General features: G+C 45.6%; 1 protein-coding gene across 5 annotated transcripts in view; it reads right to left on the reverse strand.

Annotated features, from left to right (window-relative positions):
- The window catches only part of AUTS2 (activator of transcription and developmental regulator AUTS2), a 1,206,381-nt gene that overhangs the window by 78,959 nt on the left and 1,102,482 nt on the right, over nucleotides 1-24,940 (reverse strand). For all 5 annotated transcript variants that reach the window (XM_073012671.1, XM_073012673.1, XM_073012672.1 and 2 more), the window contains one exon: nucleotides 11,212-11,263. In XM_073012671.1, the coding sequence (XP_072868772.1) occupies nucleotides 11,212-11,263 (52 nt within the window). The remainder of the gene's footprint in view (nucleotides 1-11,211; nucleotides 11,264-24,940) is intronic.

Consider the following 24,940-nt stretch of genomic DNA (forward strand, 5'->3'; position numbering starts at 1 on the left):
CTATAAGGCACTACTGCTTTCGAATGCTAAGTGTTCAGAATCTCATTCACAGTTAGCAGGGAAAATGTGTGCCCTCTGCAAAAGCGTCAGGTTCTGAGAGGCCCTAAAAGATATATGTAAATATTTTTCCACACAGAATCTTGCTCTGTTGCCCAGGCTGGAGTGTGGTAGCGCTATCTCCACTCACTGCAACCTCCACCTCCTGGGCTCAAGCCATTCGCGTGCCTCAGTCTCGCGAGCATCTGGGATTACAGGCGTGTGCCACCATGCCCACCCCACTTTTGTATTTTTAGTAGAGACGGGGTTGCGCCATATTGGCCAGGCTGGTCTCCAACTCCTGACCTCAAGTGATTCGCCCGCCTCGGCCTCCCAAAGTGCTAGGATTACAGGCATGAGCCACCGTGCTGGCTGGCCCTAGAATACTTCTGACACAAACTTTGGTCTTTAGATTCACAAGGAGTCTTGGAGGCCACACCCTAGCTTCTCATGATACCCATGAGAAAAGCAAGTCAAATGGAGTGATCTGCTCAACTTTACAAATAGTCTTGCTCAGGCTTGAGTATGGGGCTTCCCTCCTGCCACCTCCTTGCGGTAGGCCAACCTGGTAAGAATTTAAACAACAAGGGCGGGCGCGGTGGCTCACGCCTGTAATCCCACCGCTTTGGGAGGCCGAGGCGAGCAGCAGATCACGAGGTCAGGAGTTCAAGACCAGCCTGGTCAACATGGTGAAACCCCATCTCTACTAAAATTACAAAAAATTAGCCAGGCGTGGTGGCAGGCACCTGTAATCTCAGCTACTCGGGAGGCTAGGCAGAATCGCTTGAACCTGGGAGGTGGAGGTTGCAGTGAGCCACTGCACTCCAGCCTGGGCAACAAGGAGAGACTCGGTCTCAAAAAAAAAAAAAAAGGATTTAAACAAAATCTAACTGAAGAAACATTTAAAAAGTGGACTCTATTGATAGGTGACATACAGATCTTTATGGCACTGCCAAAAACCTTTGCAATAGCTTAATTAACTCATTTGATAATAGCATCAATTTTTAAAATGGAAAAGCCGAACGGGCAGGTTTTAGTCTAACAACGAGCACAAGCTGGCAGATTCTGGGGCTCTCTAAATGGGACACATAGTTCTGCAGTTTGAGGGCTGGTCTATTTTTGGTCTGCTGACCCTTCAAGGCTCACCTCAGATCAGCTTTTCCACCTAAGAAAGTCTTAAGGCTATTTTTTTTTTTTTAATTAGTGACTTTGCTATTATACCACTTGAAAAGTCTACTTCTACATTTCAAAATACATTTAAACTATTTTACTCTTCCATTCAGATGCGTGTCATCTATTATTCAGTGTCGTTACCTCTAGAGCCTGTTCCACGGTTGGGGCTCAATAACATGTGAATGAAAAGAATTAGTTTCAATATGGCTTCCACCTTAAGCCAATTGAAGGAATAAATGGAATCACCACTGATGTCATTTATTTAACAGCTGACCAATTTGCTTTCAGAAGAAGACTCCTTGTCAAACTAAACTTTATGGATAAAGACGCCTTCACAGAAGCCCAAGAGGTCCTGCGGAGAGCTGGGTTTTCGGGGAGAGGAGCTTTACTACAGAAAAACCTTTCCCTGCTATAAAGAGAGAATGAGAAAATGATGTAATCTTGGCTAAAATTAGGTTTTAGTGTTACTCTGCTGAGAGATGTGAAAGGTGATAGATAAGAGGGGGAAAATGTTTTCCAAGTGGCTTTTAAAGGCATCCAAATATAACTGCCTCCCACATCAGTCTATTAACGGGCACACTTGAGACATTTCCCTCTTCAAAAGGACTCTTAGAAAAGCAATGATGTGCTCTCAGCCTCCTTCTTTAGAAGACAAGGTTTACGAGGGTCAGAGACGCAGATCGGAGCCCACAGAACGCCATTCCCTGTTAACAGCATCCTCCCCAGCACAGATTTGGGCCTTGTGCTTATGTCATCGGTTGCTAGGGAAATGCCCCTGCTTGAAATTCCTAAATCATTTCTAATAAAATCTGGCTGAAAAGTCAAGATCAGTTCACGCAAAGGCACAAGAATGGGCATGGAAGAGAGAGGAAACTGGAGATGCCTTAAGCTGAGCCCCGCTGTGCTGCAGTAACTATGGCGACTTTGGCCACAGGTGATGGGATAATGGTTGACATCCTGGAGAAGTCCTGAATGAGAACCTCCAGGACCTTGTTTTATGAGAAGATGAAATACTTTGGGAAGGTATGGGAGGAAAAGCCCGAGGGAAGTCCTTGTTGGGGGTTCCTGCCAGTGTCCTCTCATAGAACCCCGTTTCCCCCAATCCGAATCTTTACCATCCTGTTGTGTGTCTCCCTCAGGAAGGACAGAGATCCTCCTCCTTTCTATTCTCTGCCATATCGCCAGAGCCTAGCACAGTATCACTGCTATGAGCACATGTCTGGGAGTCAGCTGGACCGAGCTCCACCACTTACTAGCTGCGTGACCTTGGACAAGTTGCCTAATTTCTGAGCCTCAGTTTACTCATTTAAAAAATGAGTGAATTACGTATAAAGTGAACAATACCTAGCAAAAAGGAAAGTCCTCAATAAACGCTAGCTATTCATAACTAACTTCAGTTTCCCTGCCTATAAAATGGAGATGCTATTTCTAAATTTTTTTCTAAATAAGAGCTGCTATGAAGATTAGGGGATAGAATGTATGTAAAATACTTAGCCCACTGTATAATTAGATCAAAATATGGTACAAGGTAGGCTAAGCACTTTCTATACATTGCCTCATTTCATCCTCACAAGAGCTCCAATCCCATTTTACAGAAGGAAAAATTGGTTCTAAGGTGTTTTAAGTAGCCCAAAGTTCCATAGCTAGTAAGTGTCTTCAAAGCAGTGGGATTCAAAGCAGGTCTGTGAGAATATTAAATCCAAAGCCCATGTTCAAAGTAACCATGACAACGCATACTATTTTGCAGTAAAGTTTTATAGCCATCATGCTTCCTCAGGTTAATTATGCAGAGTCTAAACAGCTGGCCAGTCCAACAATTATTCTTTGCAAATCATTGAAGTCATTTCTGCACTCTGGGGCAACTTCTCCATAAGTCCCTCAAAGCCAGCAATAAGTTAACCCAGGTAAACAATAAGAAAGCAATTGATTTCTTGACAACTTATCAGATCTAACTTAATATAAACTCCTACCAAATGGCTATTAGGCTACCAGGTCTCTAACAGAAAAGCTTACTGAGATCATCATCAGAGCTATGTAAGCCACCCTCCATTCCATTTGCATTAGCACAGTAAGAGGCAACAGCTCCTGATTTGTCCGATTTCTGGAATAGGCCTGTAGCAGATAGCATCACCAGTGCAGTGTTTGCTTTCCCTTCCAAGGCCCATCCCTGTGGATCCCTCTTCTCTTGTGCTCCTCCCTGTGGGAGTTTACTTTCTACTCCACTGATGGCAGGCTCGGTCATGTGACTTGTTCTGGCCAATGAGATTGTTAGAAATGCCACACCCACATCCAAGTGGAGGCATTCTCTGCTTCTGTCTTTGCTCTTTTCCCCTTTACCCGAAGAATAACCATGATGGGGACTGCTCCTTTGGCCTGGATCCCAGAATAAAGACAAGGAAAGCTGCGGCTGATTGGCAGATGACACCTAACATGAGACTTTTGTTACTGTAGGACTCTGAGCTATTTTGTTACTGCAGCAAAATGTGACAAAGCAGACTCACAGAGACCTGATGACTTGATGCAGAAGAGCAAAGACATCTGTCAAGATCCAGCATGTACTGGTGTGGTGGTGGATACCAGGAAATGCTTTATAATAGAAACTGCACACGGGACAAGGTGGCCCTTCACCCCAAGCCATACCAGTGGCAGAATACTTTTTCCCAACTCTCGCATTCAGTTCATGCTGAGAGGCTTGTTCAGATGGAAAATTCTGCACATAAGATGCACATAGAGCACCCCACGAGGGATTGGCAGAGCACCCCATGAGGGATTGGCTTCTTCCACTCCCATTCAAGGACTTTAAGGGTTGATGAGAAATCATTTGTAGGAGGAGAACCAGAGGCCCACCTCCTATGCCCAACTTTCATCTTGGAGGTAAAATGAATCTCCACTTTCTGGGCCACTTCACAGAATCACACCAGGCCTCAGAATGCACTCTTACAGTAAGTCCAGGCAAGCTCAACTAATGGCAGGAGTCAAGTCTGTGGGTGGAGGAGGCGGAGAGGGAAAAAAGAGAGTGGGACAGCACCTCTGAGTTCAGGAGACTCTGGAATCTCCTTGGTGAATTCACGACATGGATCTTCAATAGACAGCTGTTTCTACTTTTTAAAAGCACAGACTGGGCAAGTAGGTAAAATACTTTGATGTTAGCTCCAGGCTAAATAAAAGACAGCTGAGTAAAAGTTCAGGCACCATGAAATTAATAAAATCACTGTTGCACTCGTTCCACCAGAGGTTCGGGAAGAAACTGGTAAAAATCCGCAATGCACGGAGTGGATTACTCGAGTGGGAATCAATCATTTTCCCCACTGAAGTTTTCTGGCATTTCCTTATACGGTACAGTCACTGGATTCATAATTCACCAAAGGTGCTTCCTGAGACTGAGCTTTCGGAGTAATTGAGACAAATTCTGTTAAATAAATTCCAGACGAGAGTGTATTTGACTTATGCACAGGAAAGGAAAGAATTCTTATGTAAGCTGCAAAACAATAGAGTTTTATCTTATCTGAGGAACGTACTGCTGCTTGCCTGTGTGTATTTTACTGCCAAAATAAAATAAATTGAATCAGCTCACACATGATAACATGCTCTTTCCTAACTCATACTAATTGCTTGGCTAATTGATGTTTGTTGAACTTTCTCCATTTCATTGAGTGATTAGGTACAAAGCTAACAGTTGACATCTGTAGGCGCTTAACTGGCGTCTGTAATTACTGTTAATGTTAAATAATTGTTAGTTAATTGGAGTGGTAACTGACTGAATGGAATCCAGATTGTGAAGCAAAAAGAAACCTAGTTAAATAAACATACATTTTCAGAGAAAACAACATTTTTCTGCGGTTGTCAGAAACTAGAAATAATCCAGAGGCCACGGGCTAGCCACGGGCTTCCTCCATTCAGGAACCCTCCCATCTGGGGTTGGCCCACGTGACTGAGCCCTTTGTCACTCAACTGTCATTAGACTCTACAGAACCGATCTGATATTTTTCACTTCCAATTGTCTATCATGAATGTGTATTACTTTCTGAGACAACCAAATACTAACTACATCATTAACTACACAAAACACTAAATATGAATGGATTGAAGAGAGGCTGATGAACATTCAAGCTTTTTGGTCAATATTGCCAAGGATAGAGAAAACTCTTTCAAAGGACAGCAGTAAACGCCCAGTATAAGTCAAGGGCTTTCCACTGAGCTCAAAAGTAACCAGAGTGATGTTTGAACATCTGACTAAAAGAATGGAATGGGTTACACTGTAATCTATGCCTCCTCCATCACAGGGGCACTCAGGATGGAAAAGTGGCAGCTGTCAAAGTTCCACCCAAAAGGCATCATCAAGATCACTTCGAATGCCTGGGATCTTTCACCCAGTTCACAATTCCAGTGATGGGATCCAGTATCCCAGGATTCACCACCACACGCATTCTCAAGTTCGGGAAAAGATCAGTTCGGCAAAAGCAACTATTGGAAATGCTGGGAGATACTTTCATGCAACATGGAATATTTTTTGACTGTTACTGGTGGTTTCACACTAACAGTACAAGGCATCTGTTTCCAAGAAGGCTCAAGGGAGGATTCTATACAACAAATTCTCTGCTTCTATAGGAAGGTCAATTTCCATAACAAAAGGAGCTGATTGCATGCTATTTGCAGTATGGAGTAGGAGGAGGGACTGAACTACTCACAACTCCTTTGTCTCCTGCATGAAGCACCAATTACCCTTAAATACTACTTAACTCTCCAGACATCTCTATCTTCTAAAAACTCAAGAAAATGCTCTGAAATAGTACAAAGAAGGTCCAGAGGGAGAAAAATAAATGAGTGATGGTCTAACTTTCCCTTATGTGGAATTTAAGGCATGACAAAAACAAAACTAATTTACAGAGGCTGAAACTGGCACAGTTTGCTCTTGTGCACATCCGGAATGCACTTTACATCATGTCCTCCCTACAACTAAACCCGAGACCCTAGGAGGAATTGTAAAATGGTCTCCATATGTTCATTATAAAGGGATTTTAAACTCTAAACCAAATTTTTTTCTTAAGAAAGCTATTCCACAGTCAACTGCATTATTTTCATGCTCAGAATTATTTCATGGAAAGGGCTTTCTTTCCTTTCTTTCTTTTTTTTTTTTTTTTGAAATGGTGTCTCACACTGTCGCCCCAGCTATAGTGGCACAATCAGGGCTCACTGCAGCCTTGACCTCCTGGGCTCAAGTGATCCTGTCACCTCACCCTCACAAGTAGCTGAGACTACAAATACACGCTACCAACCCCAGCTAGATTTTTGGAATTTTAGTAGAGATGAGGTCTTGCTATATTGCCCAGGCTGGTTTTGAACTCCTGAGCTCAAGCAATCCTCCTGCCTCAGCCTCCCAAAAGTTGTGGGATTACACAAGTGAGCGACCACGCTCAGCGAGAATGGGTTTTTCTTAAAAGTCAATGGTGACCTTGATGGCAATATGACTTTTACCTTTCTGTCACCAAACCAAGGAAATCCCTTGTGTCTAAACCTAAAGAATAAGGTCATATGGTTGCCATTGAAGAATTAGGTACCTGGTTACTAAGCCAGCAGTGTCTCTGGGTAACTTGTTTCTTACCTCATCTCCTCAGATTTCAGGCAATTTTTAAGCTAGGTCTTCTTTCTATAATGCTGATAGAACCGTACCGCCAAAAATATCCAAAGGCTCCACTAACCTAAAGGCTCCAACCTCATCTGTGTTCCCCTGGAAATTCTCAGTGCAAAACCAATCCCAAGAAGAGGCCGGGTGTGTTCCACTAACAGGCCTGGTAGAGACCGGGAGAGGAAAAGCAGTACTGGTCAGAGAGGGCTCCAGGTGGCCAGAGTGCTGCATCTGGTGCTCTTCTTGGTGAGTGTCCACTAGAATCTCCCAGGCTGATGGAGGTGAGGTGGGGTCCTGCCTACGAGGGTGAGCAGCTGCTCTGTTGCTGTTCACATTTCAGGAGACACTGGGTGCTCACAGTAGAAAGAAGCAGAATGAGGTGCCTCATTCCCTGCTGCAGGAAACCCACGCCCTCAAGTCATTCAGAAATGCCCATTTAGCTGGGCACAGCTCCCTGATGGCTAACGCAGGGGGCTTTTCCCCAGGAGGACCCAGTTCTTCAACTTGAGACAAAGTTGAAGGAAGAAGAAGGGGTGAGAAAGTCACGGGGTAAAATACACCATGGTGCCCCTCTCACCATCTATCCATGACTTGACTTGTCATCGTCTATCTATGACTTCTCTTGGTTACAGGCTAAATCCTGGGAAGGAGGGCTCTGAACCAAGGAGGCAGTGATTCAGGGATCTTTCTCTTCCCCTAACCTAGACCATGGCCACATGCCAGGACTGGCATCCTAGAAACAGAGGGCTGCGCAGAACTCCTGACACCCTACTAGTGTTCTCTTTCCTCCCAGACAGGCTTCCCTTCTTTTCTTTCCTCCTCAAGCAGCTCTGCTCTGGAGCAATCCAAGAGTTTTAGGAAAGATTCATTACGTTGGCAGGATAATTGTGTGCGCAAAGAAGAACTCATTTTCTGTACTTTTGTCTACAGACCAAACTGGTGACACCACCAAGGATCTACGGTAGGCAAGAGAGGATAATAAATACTGGCCATGCTGAACAGACTGAAAGTTCCTTTTTAGAATAAATACCCCAGATTTTGGGGTACAGGTCCTGTTGCTCCTACAGCATTTCAATCAACTAAACAGGGACACTAAGTTAGTCTCTCTCTGTGCCTCTGTCTCACTGGGAAAATTAATTTTTTCTTTGGCAGATGGTTGAGTCACAAAGACAGAAGGATTCATAAAATTCACATGAACATCCTGTAAACATTTAAACACATAAAGATTAAATACGGCAACCATGACCTTGATTAAAGTTAAACTGTTTTTTGTGTCTACAATGCTAAGCCCTGCTCAATGCGACATCCCTTTCGAAATGCTCAGGCCTCATTGGGCAAGTTGTGTGTACATGCAAGCACGTGCTGTTTGATTAACTTGTTTTAAAGCAGGGAATAAAACGCGTCAGAAGAAAGCGACCATTCGGAACACCTAAACACAAACATTTCTATTAAACTGGACGGTGTCTACAACACAGGGAAAGTCAAATAAATCAATGAACAAAAGTGATACAAAATATACTCACTGTACCCACTCTGTTTCAACTCCTGCCCCTTCCCAATTAATTGTTTTATCCCCACCAGAGATGTTGGCCCAGGAATAAGTTTTGTTATGATTGAAAATCTTGACCTAAAGACGGTAAATGACTTATTCAAGCTCACGAGCTGACTGATGGGCCTCGAGCCATGGCCCCTGTTGCCTCTGCCTGAGCATCATCTCCACACTGTGCAGCCTAACATCAAGGCTGCACCCCCCAACCCCCACCACAATCAGCTTGTGAGATTAGCACTGCCCTCCCACGGTGAAATTTTATGGACCAAATCTGCCTGCCACCAGGCTCAGCAGCATAATCTTACCAGCAGCTTAAAGCCACGCTCCTCTGAGGCCAGAATACTGCCAGCCTCTTGAGAGGGAGAGGTGATGTGTAACTTTAAACATCTGGAGGTGGAGGGATACACATGTCAGCTCCCCTGTACTCCGGTTAGATTGTCCCATAAGCTGGGGCTTTGAAGATTTCCCCAGTTGTGTTTGTTACCTGGTGTAAATTTGCCCTTTCTTACGATGCTTTTTATTGCTCTTGGCTAAAGTTACTGGACAAAGACAGGAGACCTGACTTTCAGGCACGCAAGCCGCCTTGCAGGAAAACTTGAACTTGATGTGCATGAAGCTGACAGTTCCTTGAAGGCCTTGTCAGCCATCCATCCTGTAAACACTGCCACTACCCGGAGTAAAAACAGCCCCAAAACCACAAGCCTATAACAAGACTGTGCACCTGTCCTGAAGCAATTATTGACATTATCACTACACAATGAATCCCTTTTTGAAGTTGTTTTCCTGATATTTAGCAGTCTGAATACTAATCCCCTTAACAAAACTGTTCCCGATGCTTTCCCCCTCCGCACCCCCCTTAATCTCTTTCTCCCCAGGGAGGAAGGGGGTGCTGGATACCACTGAGTCTACTTTGCACCACCTGGATTCGCACTGATTCCGTCTCTTGTCATTCATGTTACCAACAGGAATTAGCATAAGGCATTAAGGGGAAACTCTGGAGGAGAAAAGAAAGGCCATTTTGATGGAAATAAGGGGCAAAGGAATAATCTGCCATCAACTAAAATGCTTATTTGTGTATGGTTTCCCAAGCAAAGCTTAGAAAAAGCCTATGTTGATTTTAGTGTACACAAAGAAACCTTAATCCTTTCAAGGCAACTAAATCACCCCCAGAAAAGCAGCTCAGAAGAAAGGCACCCTGTCAGGGGGAGGGCTATTCACAACCAAATAGATGCCACAAATCACACTCTGTAAGTAAACAAAAATAAGAATGTGGGAAACGTTTGATTGGAAAAGGAAAGAAAGGGGGGAAAGAACCAGAGGGAAGAGGCAAAGGCGAGCTGTTCATCCGCCCTGAAGAGAGTCTTTCAGGGCAGTGGTGGCCAGAGTGCAGGTCCTGGAGCCGACTCTTATTTTAGGGCCAGATCCCAGAAAGGGGAAATACATTCCAAAGCTTTTAGTAGCGAATCAGCAGAAGACAGACACAGTCACATGTGGCAGAGGTCCTGGAGGGCCGCAGAAACGAAGAAGCCCTGCCTTTGGTGACCTGCCCTCTACCCCAATCTCACTCTCCCATCACCCTCCTTTCTCACAAGGACACACCAAGTGGTAGACAATGGTGCATTTTTACCCATGAGCACTGTATGCTATGAATGGCACATCTTCTTTTATTGGGCTTTTAGCATTATGGATAACACATTTATACAAACTTTCAGTCCATCAAAAAATATGATGAAATATAAAACTGGAATACTCCATTAGGCAATAAAAAAAGATAAAATTCAATATGACAGTAATTCTGGGAGTAACAGCAATCACATACACCTCAAGGGAACTCTAAACATAATGTACTATTTAAAATTGCAATTGGTTCAAATTCTAAAATAATCTGGGAGCTCAAAATAACTGCACTTGGAAATGTCTTACTAACCAGCTAGCAAAAATGCTAGCCAAGGCAACTACAGAAGGCTGAAATGGTCTCAAATTTCACTTTGTGAAGGCCCAAGTCTGTTCAAGTGTTACCAAGTGTCGTCTATGTAACACAGAAAGAGATTAGCACAGAAAGCACATCTTTACTGAGCAATTATCATGCCAGCCCCTAAATCAGGCTCGATAGTGGAAAGGGGAAGATTAAATAGTTTATATGGTTTGTACCTTTCAAATTATACACCTTTCAGAGCCAGTGATTAGAGACTCCCCTAAATTTCATTATTTCCAACAATACTGCTAACAAATGAAAACTGCGCAGACACCTATTGGCGATGATTTAAGGTTAGTTTTCCCTTAATGTACTGCTATATCATTAGCCTCTCTTACTCTAGATTGTGGTTTGGAAGAAATTAATGGGATAGTGCATATTTAAATTCTGCCCTCTTGCTCGTTTATTAACTTTACAGAAAGCCCACAGCAGAGTAAGGCTTGGTTTATGACCATAATACTGTGAATTCTAAACATCCACTGATTACTAGAGTCTGCATCGCACATCAGCTATTTATATTTCTCCTACTGCTGGGTAGTTGATAAGTAACAATAAAGTTCAGGCATTTTGAGAACTTTTCTTCTCTAGTACAGCTTTCTATATTAAAGTCACATAGTAGTAGTGATTAGTCAAATCTATTTACATAGGGACTCAATGTATTCTTTTAAAATAAACTGGTTGTTAATGCATCACAAAGTATGCAGACTTCCATCTCAAGCAAAAACACAAAACATCAACAGTAGCTTCAGAATTACAAGAGAAAGATCACTCTGGCTCTTCTTTCTTCCTAGGCAATGACAATGAAACTAACATAAAAATAAGCCATTACTCAGGAGAATGAATGGGTCTTACCTTTGTTTACAATAACAGTGTTGAAGAGTTTTTCAGAGCTGGCATCCGATGCCTGAAAAACAAGAAGGGGAAAAAACGCATTATTATTGTCATTAATATTGTCATCACCATCACCATTCCCATTATTTTAAATCAATTTACTACATTTTACGAAAGCCTAGCAGGGACGCAGCAATGTCCCCAAATCATCCATAAGGTGGTGCTAGTTGACTGCCTGAGAGAGACCTGCAGTGCAGCTACTTGCTGGGGGGAAAAAATCAGATTTTAAAAATGTGTCCTTATTAGACACATTATCTGTGCAAAACATATTTCTATGAGATGGTACACAAAGCAATTCAGCTCGTTCACACAATGATTTTGCAATTTCGTTGACAGATCATTATTTTGGAAATGGTATGCTTTTCGTGGTATTTGCAGACATGCCTATTTTTCAATTTTCTTTCACAAATCAGAAATGCCTATTATTTAACGCTAAGCTTTTCCTCACTAAAAAGTGTAAGCCAACACTGCCAGAAATTAATTTTTTTTAAAAGATTCATCTGATGACTCCAAGATCCCTGTCCCTTCCAGTAACCAGACGACCTTGGTGTTCAAAAAGACGCAAGCCGGCCTGCCCAAAAATCCGACCACTGTGTGTACCACCAGCATTATTTCCTTTCCAGTTTCTAGAGAACATGTCTGCTAATTATTACAGTGGCTCGAGGAAGGTGAAATAAGCCTGTTTAAACAGTAAAACTAAAGCCAATTTAAATCATACACTAATGTTCTGGAAAATAAACATGGAAGTCGCTTTGAAGGAAAATGCTGTAATGTTTCAGAAGCACTGAGTATTTCTAGAACTTGAAAATTAAAAATTAAGCATCTCCACTACATAACGTGAGGATATATCTGCATTTAAAGTTATAATGGCCAAGCTATATTTGTGGATTTTGCTACATAACCCTCGTGAGAAATCACTCATCTTTCACACCTGATAAACAGAGATGCATATTCTGAGAAAGCAAAAGCCTAGAATGTTGAATAACTATGGAAAAGGAAATATAGGAAATAGGGGGAGTGGGAATTCTGAAGCACAGCATATTTGGACTATGGGGCTAGCTTTTACGGACAAAGAGGATATTCAATTTAGTCCTTCCATGTAATACTGACAAAGATGAAATATTCCTGTGTACATCTGGGGGACATGTTCTAGTTCTCAATGCAAGTGATACAGAAAGATAAAATATTTTTATTAAGACTGTTTTTCGCTTTAATTCTAACATTTCTTTTATGGGGGTGTTCATATGATTAACAAATCCTGACACAAATGAATGTATGTGCAAAACAAACATTGAGTGCACATATTTATACATGCAGTTTACCATAAACCCTAGATAGATTTTTTTCCTATTTTGCAGGAATAATGAAAAATACAGAGGGCCTTCCTGATATCTTAAACTATACGTAACAGTACCTTTACATAAAAACAAACTGCCAAAAAAAAAAAGTTAATGGGGGAGAAACAAGTCATACCTAGATCAAGAATAATGAGTTATAAAGCCAAAAATTACATGATGATGCTATATTGAAATATTCAGTGAGATTTCTAGCAATGTGAGTTTCCCAGCTAAAAACTCAAGATATCTGTATTTTACCATCCTTTCATGAAAAAGTGCTTCTCAGAACTGGTTGGAATTCTTTTTGAATGTAAATTCATGTTAAATTCATGGCTCACAAAATTAATGAACTGATATAAGGGAAAAAAAAAAATCTGTGTATTAAAGTGTTTTACCAAACTGACATAACCTTTGAAAATTCTGGGATTACCTACTAAAGTGAGTCTAATTGGCCCCAAGAAATATAAAAACAAATTACTGTCTCTGAATGCAAAAAGCATAAACAGGGAAAGGAAATGGTTCCTGACCAAGTTTTTATTTGCACTTGGTGTGTGTGTGTGTGTGTGTGTGTGTTCGAGTGAAAAGGACAGACGTTGTGGGTGAATAGGCCTTTTGCTTCTGCCACCTTTGTCAGCTCCACATGGGCTTCACAAAGAGACACTTAAGTGATCCTAATGTCTGAACCAAACTTAAGGATGTCATTATTATGACGCCGACCAGTAAGTTATTAAGGAAGTAAGTCTGACCGGATATTCAGAGAGGCTTAGGAGTGTATCTTCGACTAAAAGCTTTCTGAGCCCTTACTTGGCTGATACAAGTCACAAGGCTGGACACCATGCCTCTTGCAACTGGGAAACGGGGTGTCTCAGAAAGGCCTACACAGAAAAATACCCAAAAGATGACCACTGCAATGGGGCTCTGGTTGATCGTGAAAACATTCTGGATCCCTTCTCTCTCCTATCCAGGTGGTTACAACTATGGCCGACCACTGTCCTAATAAGTCAGAAGAGAGCTTCTTAGCCAAAATCTTTAGGGGAAGCGACACGAGTACCCTTTCCTTTTCCTCAATGAACTTTCCTTCTACTTAGTGTTTTAGGGCATTTGTACAAATGATTTGGTTCCTTGGGTCTTAATATTGGAGATGTTCATTATTTTCGTTGCTTTCAGAAAATAGTCTGCATTTCCTTCTATTACCTGGACCATTTTCCTGGCTTTTGTTTTTTAAAATTATTATTCAAATGAAAAAGCGGCGAGCCCAGAATGAACCGACGAATTGAGCTCCTCCTTCTGTCTAACACGGGGGCACCTCTACCCACTACAGACTTGAAGATTTTACTCACTTCCTTTCACCCCCTCGCTCGGTTTTGGAGGGTAGGGGCATGAAGTGGTTGAATCTAAAACTGACAGAAAACCAAAGCTCTCTTTTGGCCGCTTTTTATTTAAGAGGAGGGGGAATCCTTTTTTTTTTTTTTTTTTTTTTTTTGATGTAAAAAAATATTGCTAGAAGCCGTCGTTGGCGTTTAAAGGAAAGTTAAGTAAGTGAAACAGATTGGAGGCGGGAACGCGGAGAATGAGGAAAACTTATAAAAGCCGTGCGTGCAGACAGGGTGGGACCCAGCGGTTCCTGCTCCAGGTCCACCCTCACCCCCTTCGGACGCAGACCCCGGGGGCCGGCCTCCGCACCCGCACAGGCGGGAAGAGGGGCTTTCGAACAAGAGAACAGAAACCTCCTGAAAACTTAAGCGCGAGTTCTTTCTCCTGCTGCCGAACCCGAGCCCAGATCTTCTTTCGCTTCCCTTGGAACCGCATGGGGCCGGGATCCCGACCTCCGCGCGGGGGAAGCGCGACCCCAGGAGCGGGCAGAGCCACGCTAGGGCCCCCTGCTCAAGCGGACGCAGGCCCCGGCCCCCTCCCCACATCGGAGCTCGGCGGCGAACGGCAGGCCCTCCCGGGCACGACCGCGCAGCTCCGGCCGAGCCTGGCCGGCCGAGGGAGGAAAGTACAAAGGCGGGCGACAGGGCCACAGAGCGGGGAGGAAAGGAGGGAGGAGGGGTGGCGAAGGGGGGCTTGGGCGCGCCAGACGCGAGAAGCCCGCCCCTGCCACCCCTGCCCGCCGGCCCGGCCGCCGCAACAAAAGACCCCCGACCCGGCCGCCTCCCTTCCGACCGCGGGCGGTAGGCGAGTGAGCCGCGCCCCGGGGACTGCATTACCTGGTCGCAAAGGGTTAAGCGGTCCGGTCAGCCCCAAGTTCATGGTTTGGTTCCTTAGCAGGGCTCCCGAAGGGCGATCGTCAAAGACCAGGGGGGAAACCACCAAAACACACGAAGAGAAAACGCCCAACTCTCGACCGGGCTCCGTCCACAAGTCTCTGGGCTCCTTCTTCGCCAAAGTCCGAGAGCGGAGGCCCCGAACCAGATCCGAACCGGGCAACAGCTTCGGCGCCGCGGAGAGCCGGCGCCGCGCGCACACATCCAGCGCGGCCGAGGCCCCGGGCGGCGGGAGGAGCGCGCCCGCCGAGATCTCCCGGCCCGCGCTCGCCACTGTCTCGCGGCCGCTCCTGCGGCGCGCGGGGCCGGGCTGGCGCGGCGGGAGCTAGCGAGGCGCGTCCCGGGCCGGCCGGCGGGAGGGTGAGGCAGACAGGAGCGGCCCGAGCCGCCGCCGCGGCGCGCGGAGCTAAGAGCGAGGCGGCGGCGGCGGCGACAGGACAAAGGAGACCATGTGCGGAGGGAGGGAGGAGGGAGAGGGAGGAGGAGGAGGGCGCGCGGCGGCTTCTCCCCGGCGGCCGCCCGGGGCTCCCCGACAGCCGGTCCCGCCTCTCCAGCCGCGCCGCGGGCTGCCTGGTCCTGGGCCCGCCGCGGTGCTGGAGGGAGCCGCTCCGGGAGTCTGGATTTTGTGCGGATCTCGCCGGCTCGCGGCCCGGGAGGCGCAGCAACTGCGGAGCGCGAGGCGGCGGCGCCTCTGGCCGGAGCTTGCGGGCTGGCGGGTGAGCGCCCGGGGCTGGCTGGGCTCCGGCCCGCGCTCGGCTCGCGGGCGCCTGCCTCTCCCGCCGGATCACAGCTCAAGTGAACTCCATCGGCGGCCGCCGCGGGCTCCCTAGCTGGACGGTGGCAGGAGGGGGCGGCGGCAGCACGGGGGCCCCTTTCACCGGACTTCGCTCCCCGACTGCGCCGAGCGCGCCTCCTCCAGACGCTCGCAGCTCTCGGAGCGGGACTTCCTCGGCGCGCCGAGCCCGAGCCGCCGGTGCCACCGCCCCTCCTCCGTCCCGCCCCGCGCGCCCCGCCCCTCGCCGCCCCTCCTCTCGGCCCCGGCGCCGGGTCGGCCCAGCGGAGGCGCGGTCCCCGGGTGCGACATCGACAGCTGTTGCTCCCCCCGCGGCTCGAGCCCTCGGGTACCCCCGGCTGCCTTCCCCGCGGGCGGGCGCGGCGGAAACTGCACCGCTCCTCACCCTCCCCGCAGTTGCCGCTTCCAAGATTGCGCCATGGCAGGGAAAGGCCACTAGGCCCGCAGCCTGGGGTTGAATTGCCACCAAGCCAGCCACATCTGCAAAGAGCAGGCTCTCTGGGCGGTTGTGAGGGCTCAGTGGGAAAGTCATGTATGTAAAAGGCCTGGCACATAGTAGGCGCTCAATACAAAATAATCACTGTATTGTGGATAATGGAGACGGGGATCATGGTCTGGGTCTCAGAACACAAAGGTCTTCACCTGACCACCTTCCCCACCACAGCCAACTGATCGCAGTGTGTTCGGTTTGATGAATAACTGAGAGCAGGAACTGGCCACTTACAAATCCTCTCCTCCCAACTCCTCACACCCTCTGACACGTGCACACCCTGCATCCACAAAAGTGGAGCCTGTTGCCTTCCCTGGCATTCACCGAATGTAGGGAAAGAATCAAAGCAATGGCAAAGCCTCGCTACATGGGCAGTAGTTATGCCTATCATCCTAACATGTATCCCGTCTGTATCCCCTAGAGCACAGTGCAGTGCCCCCAGAGGGTGTGGGGGACTGAATGGCCAGAAATGAAGCACTCAGCAGATTCCTGAGCATCCCACTCCCACCAGAACACACCCGGGGCGAGGAAACCCTCTGAAAACATCTGGAGTTTTAATTCCACACCTGCAGCTTGACAAGGTCCCTCCTTGGTGCAGAGGAAAAGCTGCTGCAATTTTCCCAGTAGGAGAAAAAGGGCAAGCAAGGCCTAGGTTGCAATTAGTAGGGTTGTGGGGTACAGTGGGCACACCAGGGTGGGGTGAGAGGAAAACTCCAGTTCTGAGTCCCCTCCCAGTGCCACCGTTACCTGGAGTGTGGCTGAGGAAGAGAGGAAGGGAACAGGGGTTGGGAGAGATGCACACCACATACGAACGACATGCAGAGTGGTTTAAAGATAATGATGGCCATTCCTTGCCTCTTTGAAGTTGCATATCTATCACTATTTGATTTCATGGCACTCTTGAAAAGCCTCTCAAGTTTAAAAAAAAAAAAAAGGGGGGGGGGTTGCTGTATGGCATACTTCCCCCTCCTCTACCCTCTAAGGTTGGAAATAAGAAGCCCTCTCTCTCTAGCTTCATCACCCCCTCCCCCAAACCGGTAGCACGATGTGCTGTTATACAAATCTTTTTAAAAAGACAGGTAACAGTGATTTTTCTCTACCACTACCTCCTGAGAAGTCAGAAGAAAAGGCATCTCAGAAGGTATAGGTCTGGAGATGGATTTTTCCAGTTGCTTACAAGATGTCACGAAAACCAGCTGTGGTCCTCCAGTGAGGCGACATTCATTCTGAAGCTGTTTATACAGTATCAGGATAGCTCAAAGGCAGACATGAAATGTTCAAGAGAAGACATTAAAAGGCTGTTTCTTTTGGAACAATCAAAATGGAAGTTTTCTTATCTTGTTCTAGCAAAATCAGTGTTACAGGGAAGAAACTGCCTGAGCTCCTGCTCGATCCCCTACAGGGTAAACTGAGAGCACAATGGCATGGGCAGCTTAGCTGACCAGCTGAAACCACTTGGCCCTCAGGGGTGCTTTCATCAGGTGGCACTTATGACACTTATCATGCTTTGCATTAGATTGTCATCAGTCTGGGCGCAGTGGCTCATGCCTGTAATCCCGGCACTTTGGGAGGCCAAGGCAGGTGGATCACTTGAGGTCAGGAGTTCGAGACCAGCCTGGCCAACATGGTGAAACCCTGTCTCTACTAATAAAATGTATAGTGGTACACACCTGTAACCCCAGCTACTTGGGAGGCTGAGGCAGGAGAATCGCTTGTACCTGGGAGGTGGAGGTTTCAGTGAGCCAAGATGACACCGCTACTGCACTTCAACCTGGGCAACAGAGTAAGACTCTGTCTCAAAAAAAAAAAAAAAAAAAAAAAAAAAAAAAAAAAAAAAAAAAAGGAAAGAAATAAAAAAAAAACATCATCATCAATGGTTATCAGGGATTAGGCCTCAGATGACGGACTCAACCAGATCTGCATGTGTCCCCATCTATTGATGATCTCTCATCAAGAGGAACCTGGGAATGCCAAAAGCCAAGCCTCTGACACCGTGACCACCTCCATCCTGCTCCCCAGGGTCCCCTGGCTGGCCCAGTTGCAGAGCACTACCCATTGGGACCCTGCTTCATTTCTCAACCTCTCTCCAGAGCCACGCATGAGCCCATTCTGACTGGTTTCCAAACTGCTCTATTCCCCATGCTTTCTGGAAGCGGGGATGGGAATGAATGTCAAAATTGGAGAGGAACAGGTACACAACAGCATCAGAAGTAGGAAGAAGGAAGAAAGAAAATGAAATTCGAGAATCCATATATTAGGTGACTGAATCCAGGTCAGAGGGCTGACTTTCGAGAATCAGGAAAATGGTTTTGTTTTGTTTTGTTTTGCTTTTTTCCTTGAGAAATTTAACTTCTTTTTATTGGAATTGTAACATAAAGATTCCAAGTGAAAGGCTGGAAGGTATCCTTTCTCTTACATGGAGGTACATTAACATACTAAATGCTAATGGCTTCTTAACATCACTTTTAGCCTCTGAACCCAATCTAAGGAGAACAAGTCTTAGACAGTGGCAACCCTTCCTAATAGAAAGCAGAGAGCAAGAATGTGGACTCAATTTCCACTCTGGTGTTAGATTAATGATTTCAGAAATAATTTTTAATATATGCCCAAAGATCTTAGCCAAGTTTATGATTAATCAGTTAAAAAAAAAATTGTAAAGCTAAATTAAAATATGGAGCCTTCTTCCTCAAATCTCAAAAATACATCTAAAGATTTAAACTAGGTTTAAAAACAAAGAAAAATTCTTATAAGTCAATCTATACTTTCAATTTCTTATTAATTTATTAATTTACTTAAGAGACCAGGTCTCACTTTGTCACCTAAGCTGGAGTGCAGTGGCATAATCATAGCTCACTATAACCTGGAACTCCTGGGCTAAAGTAATCCTCCCGCCTCAGCCTTGCAAGTAGCTGGGACTACAGGTGAGTACCACCATGCCCAACTAATTTTTATTTTTTGTACAGACAAGGTCTCGCTATACTGACCAGGCTGGTCCTAAACTCCTGGCCTCAAGTGATTCTCCCACCTTGGTCTCCCAAAGTACTGGGATTACAGGCATGAACCACTCTCTCTGGCCTATACCTGCAAATCCTTAAAGATTATAATCTGAGATGGGATTCAATTTATATCACAAATTATCAGATTTAAGCTAAATATATTTTAGCAAAATATTTCTTACAAATTCTAGTCTTCTGTTAAGCATTTTATACTGAGAAAGTTCATTAATTTCATTGTGCTCCCCCTCCTAAATATAATGAAGTTCAGGCGCTCTCTAACAGAGCATGTGCTGTGTGCTGCTTGAGGTGGTTTAAAGGAAGAGGAAGTCTTCACAAGAATTTCCTCGAGCCTTTCGTTATGGATGATGTAGTTTGAAAAGATCACTGAAGGAGGGTGATAACTCCAACCAGCCTTGGGAAGGATGTCACCATGCCTGGCTTATTTCTGCAACTATGGAAGCCTCCATTCTTTTCAAGTTCTAAAGGTTCTGCAAGCTCTGAAAATCCAAGTTTCTACTTGTTCTTCAGGGTAGAGGTTTGGAGCTGGCCCCAAAGCCAGCATCAGGTTTATAATCATGGCTCTGCCATTTCTGAGCCAGGACAACTTGGATAAATCTCTTCACTCTCCCTGCCTCAGTTTCCTTATCTATAAAGAGATAACAGGAGCCACACCTCTCAGTAACTGTGCCTGGCACTTAGTAAGGAGGATATATTTGTTGTCTATTATGATTACAGATGACACACTTCTTTTGATTACCGTGGAGACCAACAAAATAGAAGTGTATTTTGTTAGGGTCACAATGGCCATAGCCTTGCCTACTACTGGGTTCTCCCAGTGGGGATCACCACAATAATGAAAATAACCACATGAACATCAAAATGACACCAGTCCCATAAAATGGGGACAGCGGTTTGTACCATCTCTAATATGGAGCGACATCTTTACAGAGGACCTACTGCAAAGAATCCCTCCAGATAGGGTCAGAACCTGGACAGTGGATAGCTTGGGTCTCCTAATGAGGGTGTTTCTTTTTCTTTTTCCTGAGATAGGGTCTTGCTCTGTCACCCAGGCTAGAGTGCAGTGGTGACGTCACAGCTCACTATAGCCTCGATCTGCTGGGCTCAAGTGATCCTCCTCCCTCAGCCCCTCCAGTAGTTGGGAGTAGCTGGGAGTAGTTGGGCCCACAGGTGTGCACCACCACGTCTGGCTAATTAAAACAAAATTTTTTTCTTTCTAGAGATGGTGTTTTGCCATGTTTCCCAGGCTGGTCTTGAACTCCTGGCCTCAAGTGATCCTCCTGTCTCTGTCTCCCAAAGTGCTGGGATTACAGGCGTGAGCCACTGCACCCAGCCACATGGATCTTCTTGGTAGATTATAAAGTCAACCCTGAATCCAGCAAAATGTTGTAAGAGCTTGCCAGGCCTTAAGATGTGATCAAACTCTTAACAGTGAGGGCTTCAATTTCTTAAAATATAAAATAGCAGGCATCCCAATTATGTCATTTTGACACGTTAAATTGTAATTTCCAGTTTTAAGAGTACTACTGTTTTGCCTATGGCTATAAAAATGATGTCTTACTGGTGCAGAAGCATGTTTTGTTTTGTTGAGATGCTGTCTTGCTCTGTTGCCCAGGCTAGAGCGCAGTGGCGCAACCACAGCTCACTGCAGCCTCCAACTACCAGGCTCATGGGGTCATCTTGCCACAGCCTCCTGAGTAGCTGTGACCACAGGCATGCGCCACCGCACTGGGCTAATTTTTAATTTTGTAGAGACAGGGTCTCGTTATTTTGCTCAGGCTGATCTCAGACTCCTGGCCTCAAGCGATCCTCCCACCTTGGCCTTCCAAAGTGCTGGGATTAGAGGCATGAGCCACTGCACCTGGCCATGGTTTGTTTTTTTTTTTGTTTATTTTCTCTGTATGGAGGACCCACCACCTCAATTTGGCTTTAAATTTGACTATACAAGGACTGTGTCTTGCTTGTCTTTGTCCATGCCACAGCAGTGATATAAATAACAGATGTGTGTCTGGAGACAACACTTTATTATCTGTGACGATAAATCCTCCTGTATGCCCTGAGCCATGCCTTCTGAACTCACATGGTTTCTTGTGGATAGAATTCACATCTTAGAATTTGTTCGCATCTTGGAATTTGTACCCAGCACAGAGTTAGGAGGCCTTGCTCAACAAACCCATGATGAGAGAGAATGAAGACACGGTGGAAATTGTCCCAGCATGCTAGTTAGTCTGAGGGCTCCCAACAAGTGTCTGGATAACTGATAAGGTTGGGAGAACATTCAGGGCAGACAACAGCTACTGAGAAGCCTGGAGGGATCTGCATTTTGACTCAGGTGCCCACTGCTCTTACTCATGGCAGTCAAGCAAGGGTCCTAGGATGGAGAACTGGAGTCAACAGGTCGCTCGCCACTGGGAGGCAGGCCGAGGTTGTCCTACTTGTCACCTCTGCTAATTCCTAATATTCTGCTTTCCACGCTGTTCAGCCCAGGAGATTAAAACTCTTTTCTGGTTCCCAGGGATTTGTCCTGTGTAGGTTGATTCATTTTAAACTATGGATCGGGATGTCTTCCTTAGCGATTCAGGGCTAGTCAATGTCAGGTGGCCCCCAATTCCTCTGCTCAGTGCCCCCCAACCCCTTCTGAATGGGTGATTCTGAAAATGGAAGCTTCCTTCCTTATCACTCTGAAAGGAGAGTGCAATAGCTCATGCTCGTACTGCTGTAAAGCAAAAACCTCTGTCATTATATGCCTGTGTTGCTACAATTGATCATGGCTCTGCAACAAGAGGGAAGTAAATAAGCTGAACTGGATTAGTTTATGATGCATACTATTGAGACACAGGGGGGAATAAATATTTTCCAAGTGTAGAAGTCAAGGAAAAGAATTTTACTTTCAAACTTCACAATGTACTATAAACTACAAAGGGGAAAAAGTATTAAAAAATCCATAAAATATATCTTACTTAACCACCAAATCTACATTAAGGTATTAATATTCAGAATCTGACAACCTTGCAAAGAAAGGCAATGAAAAATACAAATAAATCCAATCTCTGCTCATGTCACCCAAGTGGCTGTAGGTATCCCATCTTACTTTTTATAGCAGTGCACGTGATGGGAACTGTGAGGCCTCTCTGCCTCCCCTGGTCGTGCCTGTCTTGTTTCTGTCGGGACTTGGTTGGCTCTTTCTCACACCATGTCACATTGATGGGTGTTTGTAACTTGGGGTCTAGTGACCTGCATTTCATATTGAGTCCATGCTCCCTGGGGGACTCAGAGTAAGTCCAGGTACGCATCCTGCCTTAGTTACCGGCTCATGTATCCAACACCTGGCTCCTCTATTTCCATATGAAAATGAGGCAGAGTGAGGGAGGTGGTAATTAAAATGAAAACGTATACAAAATGTCTGCATGAGCTGAAAGGATGGACTGGCGTAGAACACAATGTGTAAGTCATCAGAGATGATAAATTGCGGAAAATAATGTGTTCAGAAAGGAAGACACATAAGACAACTCTCCACTGCTAAATTTGATTGGATTTAAAAACAAATAAATGAATGAACGAAAAGATGCTTCTGAGCCAGGCATGATGGTTGACACCTGTAATCCCAGCACTTTGGGAGACCGAGGCAGGCAGATGACCTGAGGTCAGGAGTTTGAGACCAGCCTGGCCAACATGGTGAAACCCCCTCTCTACTAAAAATACAAAAATTAGCTGGGTGTGGTGGCGCACATTTGTAATACCAGTTACTTGGGAGGCTGAGGCAGGAGAACTGCTTGAACGTGGGAGGCAGAGGTTGCAGTGAGCTGAGATCACACCATAGCACTCCAGCCTGGCTAACAAGAGTGAAACTCAGTCTCAAGAAAACAAAAAAAAAAAAATGCTTTTGGTGAGCCAGGTTGTATTTACCTAAATTATGCCAGCTCCAATTATGCCTTAAAGCAGGCTTATTGGATATTAAAATTCAGGGTCCCTGGCCTGATGGTTAGGACTGTGGGCTTGAAGTTACTAGGACATGTGTTTGAATCCGATCTCTATCAAGATAGATGGTTGATCCTGAACAGTTAGGTAACTTTCCTAAGTTGTGTTTTCCTCACCTGAAAAATGGAGCCAGTAAGAGAATTTAAGTCTCAGAGAGTGTTGTGGTGAGTGTTAAATAAAACAAAGCAATATGATGTTTTCAGAGAGACCAGCACATAGTAACCACTCAATAAACAATTTGTTGTGCTTTTTATACCAGGGTGTCTGATAAGAAGAGCCTTTAGGCTGGGTGTGGTGGTTCACACCTCTAATCCCAGCACTTTGGGAGGCCGAGGCGGGCCGATCACCTGAGGTCAGGAGTTCGAGACCAGCCTGGCCAACACGGTGAAACCCCATCTCTACTAAAAATACAAAAATTGGCCGGGCATAGTGGCAGGCGCCTATAATCCCAGCTGCTTGGGGGAGGCTAAAGCAGGATAATCGCTTGAACCCAGGAGGTTGCAGTGAGCTGAGATTGCGCCACTGCACTCCAGCTGGGGGGATAGAGCAAGACTCTGTCTCCGAAAACAAAAACAAAAACAAAACAAAACAAAACAAAAAGGGCCTTTAAACAGGTGCCAACCATTTCTATGTTTGGGGACAACTAAGAGGTAGTTGGTCCAGTGGTTAAAACTTAGCCACTCATGAAAGAACCAATGGGTTCAAATCCTAGCTTATCCTCCACTCCCACTTACTATGTGATGCTGGAGAGAGGACTTCGCATCTCTGTATCTCAGTTTCCACATCTGGAAAGTATGGCCATAACATCACTTATTTTGCTGCAACTGTTGTGCGGGTCAAATGAATTAATATATGTAAAGCACTTGTAGCAGCATCTTACCTTCATCATTAGCAACAAGTCACCTGGGAATAGACATTCTTAGTTTCAGGAAGGCTGACTTCTAGTGGCCCCTCTTAGTTTTATAAATGAAGGTTGTCAAGCACCTAGTCCCCTAGGGGGACAGGAAATATGGTAGCCTGACAAAGGCAGCCTTGCCCATCCTCTGGTGTGGATGGATTGGCTGTAAGGTCTGTTGACAGGTGAGGATCCCAGACAGGAGCTCACTATGAAGGAAAAAGGACTGAGTTGGGGGAGATGGTGCGGGGCTGGGGCTCGTTCAGGAAACAGTGGCTGTCATTGCACCCATGTATAAATTAAGAGCTGTAGCCATGGGCTCTCCGGTACGGCTGCAGCTTCTGGAAGGGTGGGAAGGGAGTCTCTGCAATTGCTGGTAGGGATGTAACCGTCTGTGTTTCAGCAGGCGCTCTAAGTGGCAATGTTAGAAACAACCACCGTGGGGAACTGGGGACTGCTGGTGAACTGACCACGCTTTCCAGGTAAGAGGCATTTTAGCCATTTTGGGCTGAGCTCTCCCCAGTTCTTTTTTTTAAAAACAATTCAGGGGAAAAGAGGGCCCTGAAACCACCTTAGATATTCCTCAGTTGAATGCTGGAATGACTAATATGAATATTGAAAGAAATACTACCTTTTTGGGAGTTCTCCAACCATGTTTACCATTCAACAAGTCATACCACATGTTATTATCATTCCAGTTCAGTTTGAGGGAGGACTACTGAGGGAGAACTATTTCTCTTTTCTCTTCTTTTTTCTTTCTTTCTCTTTTTTTCTTTTTTGAGACAGAGTCTTACTCTGTCGCTCAGGCTGGAGTGTGGTGGTGCGATTTCTGCTCACTGCAACCTCCGCCTCCCTGGTTCAGGCTATTCTCCTGCCTCAGCCTCCTGAGAAGCTGGGTCTACAGGGGAGCATCATC

This window comes from Chlorocebus sabaeus, chromosome 28 (genome assembly GCF_047675955.1).
Source record: "Chlorocebus sabaeus isolate Y175 chromosome 28, mChlSab1.0.hap1, whole genome shotgun sequence".
Classification (NCBI taxonomy): Eukaryota; Metazoa; Chordata; class Mammalia; order Primates; family Cercopithecidae; genus Chlorocebus; species Chlorocebus sabaeus.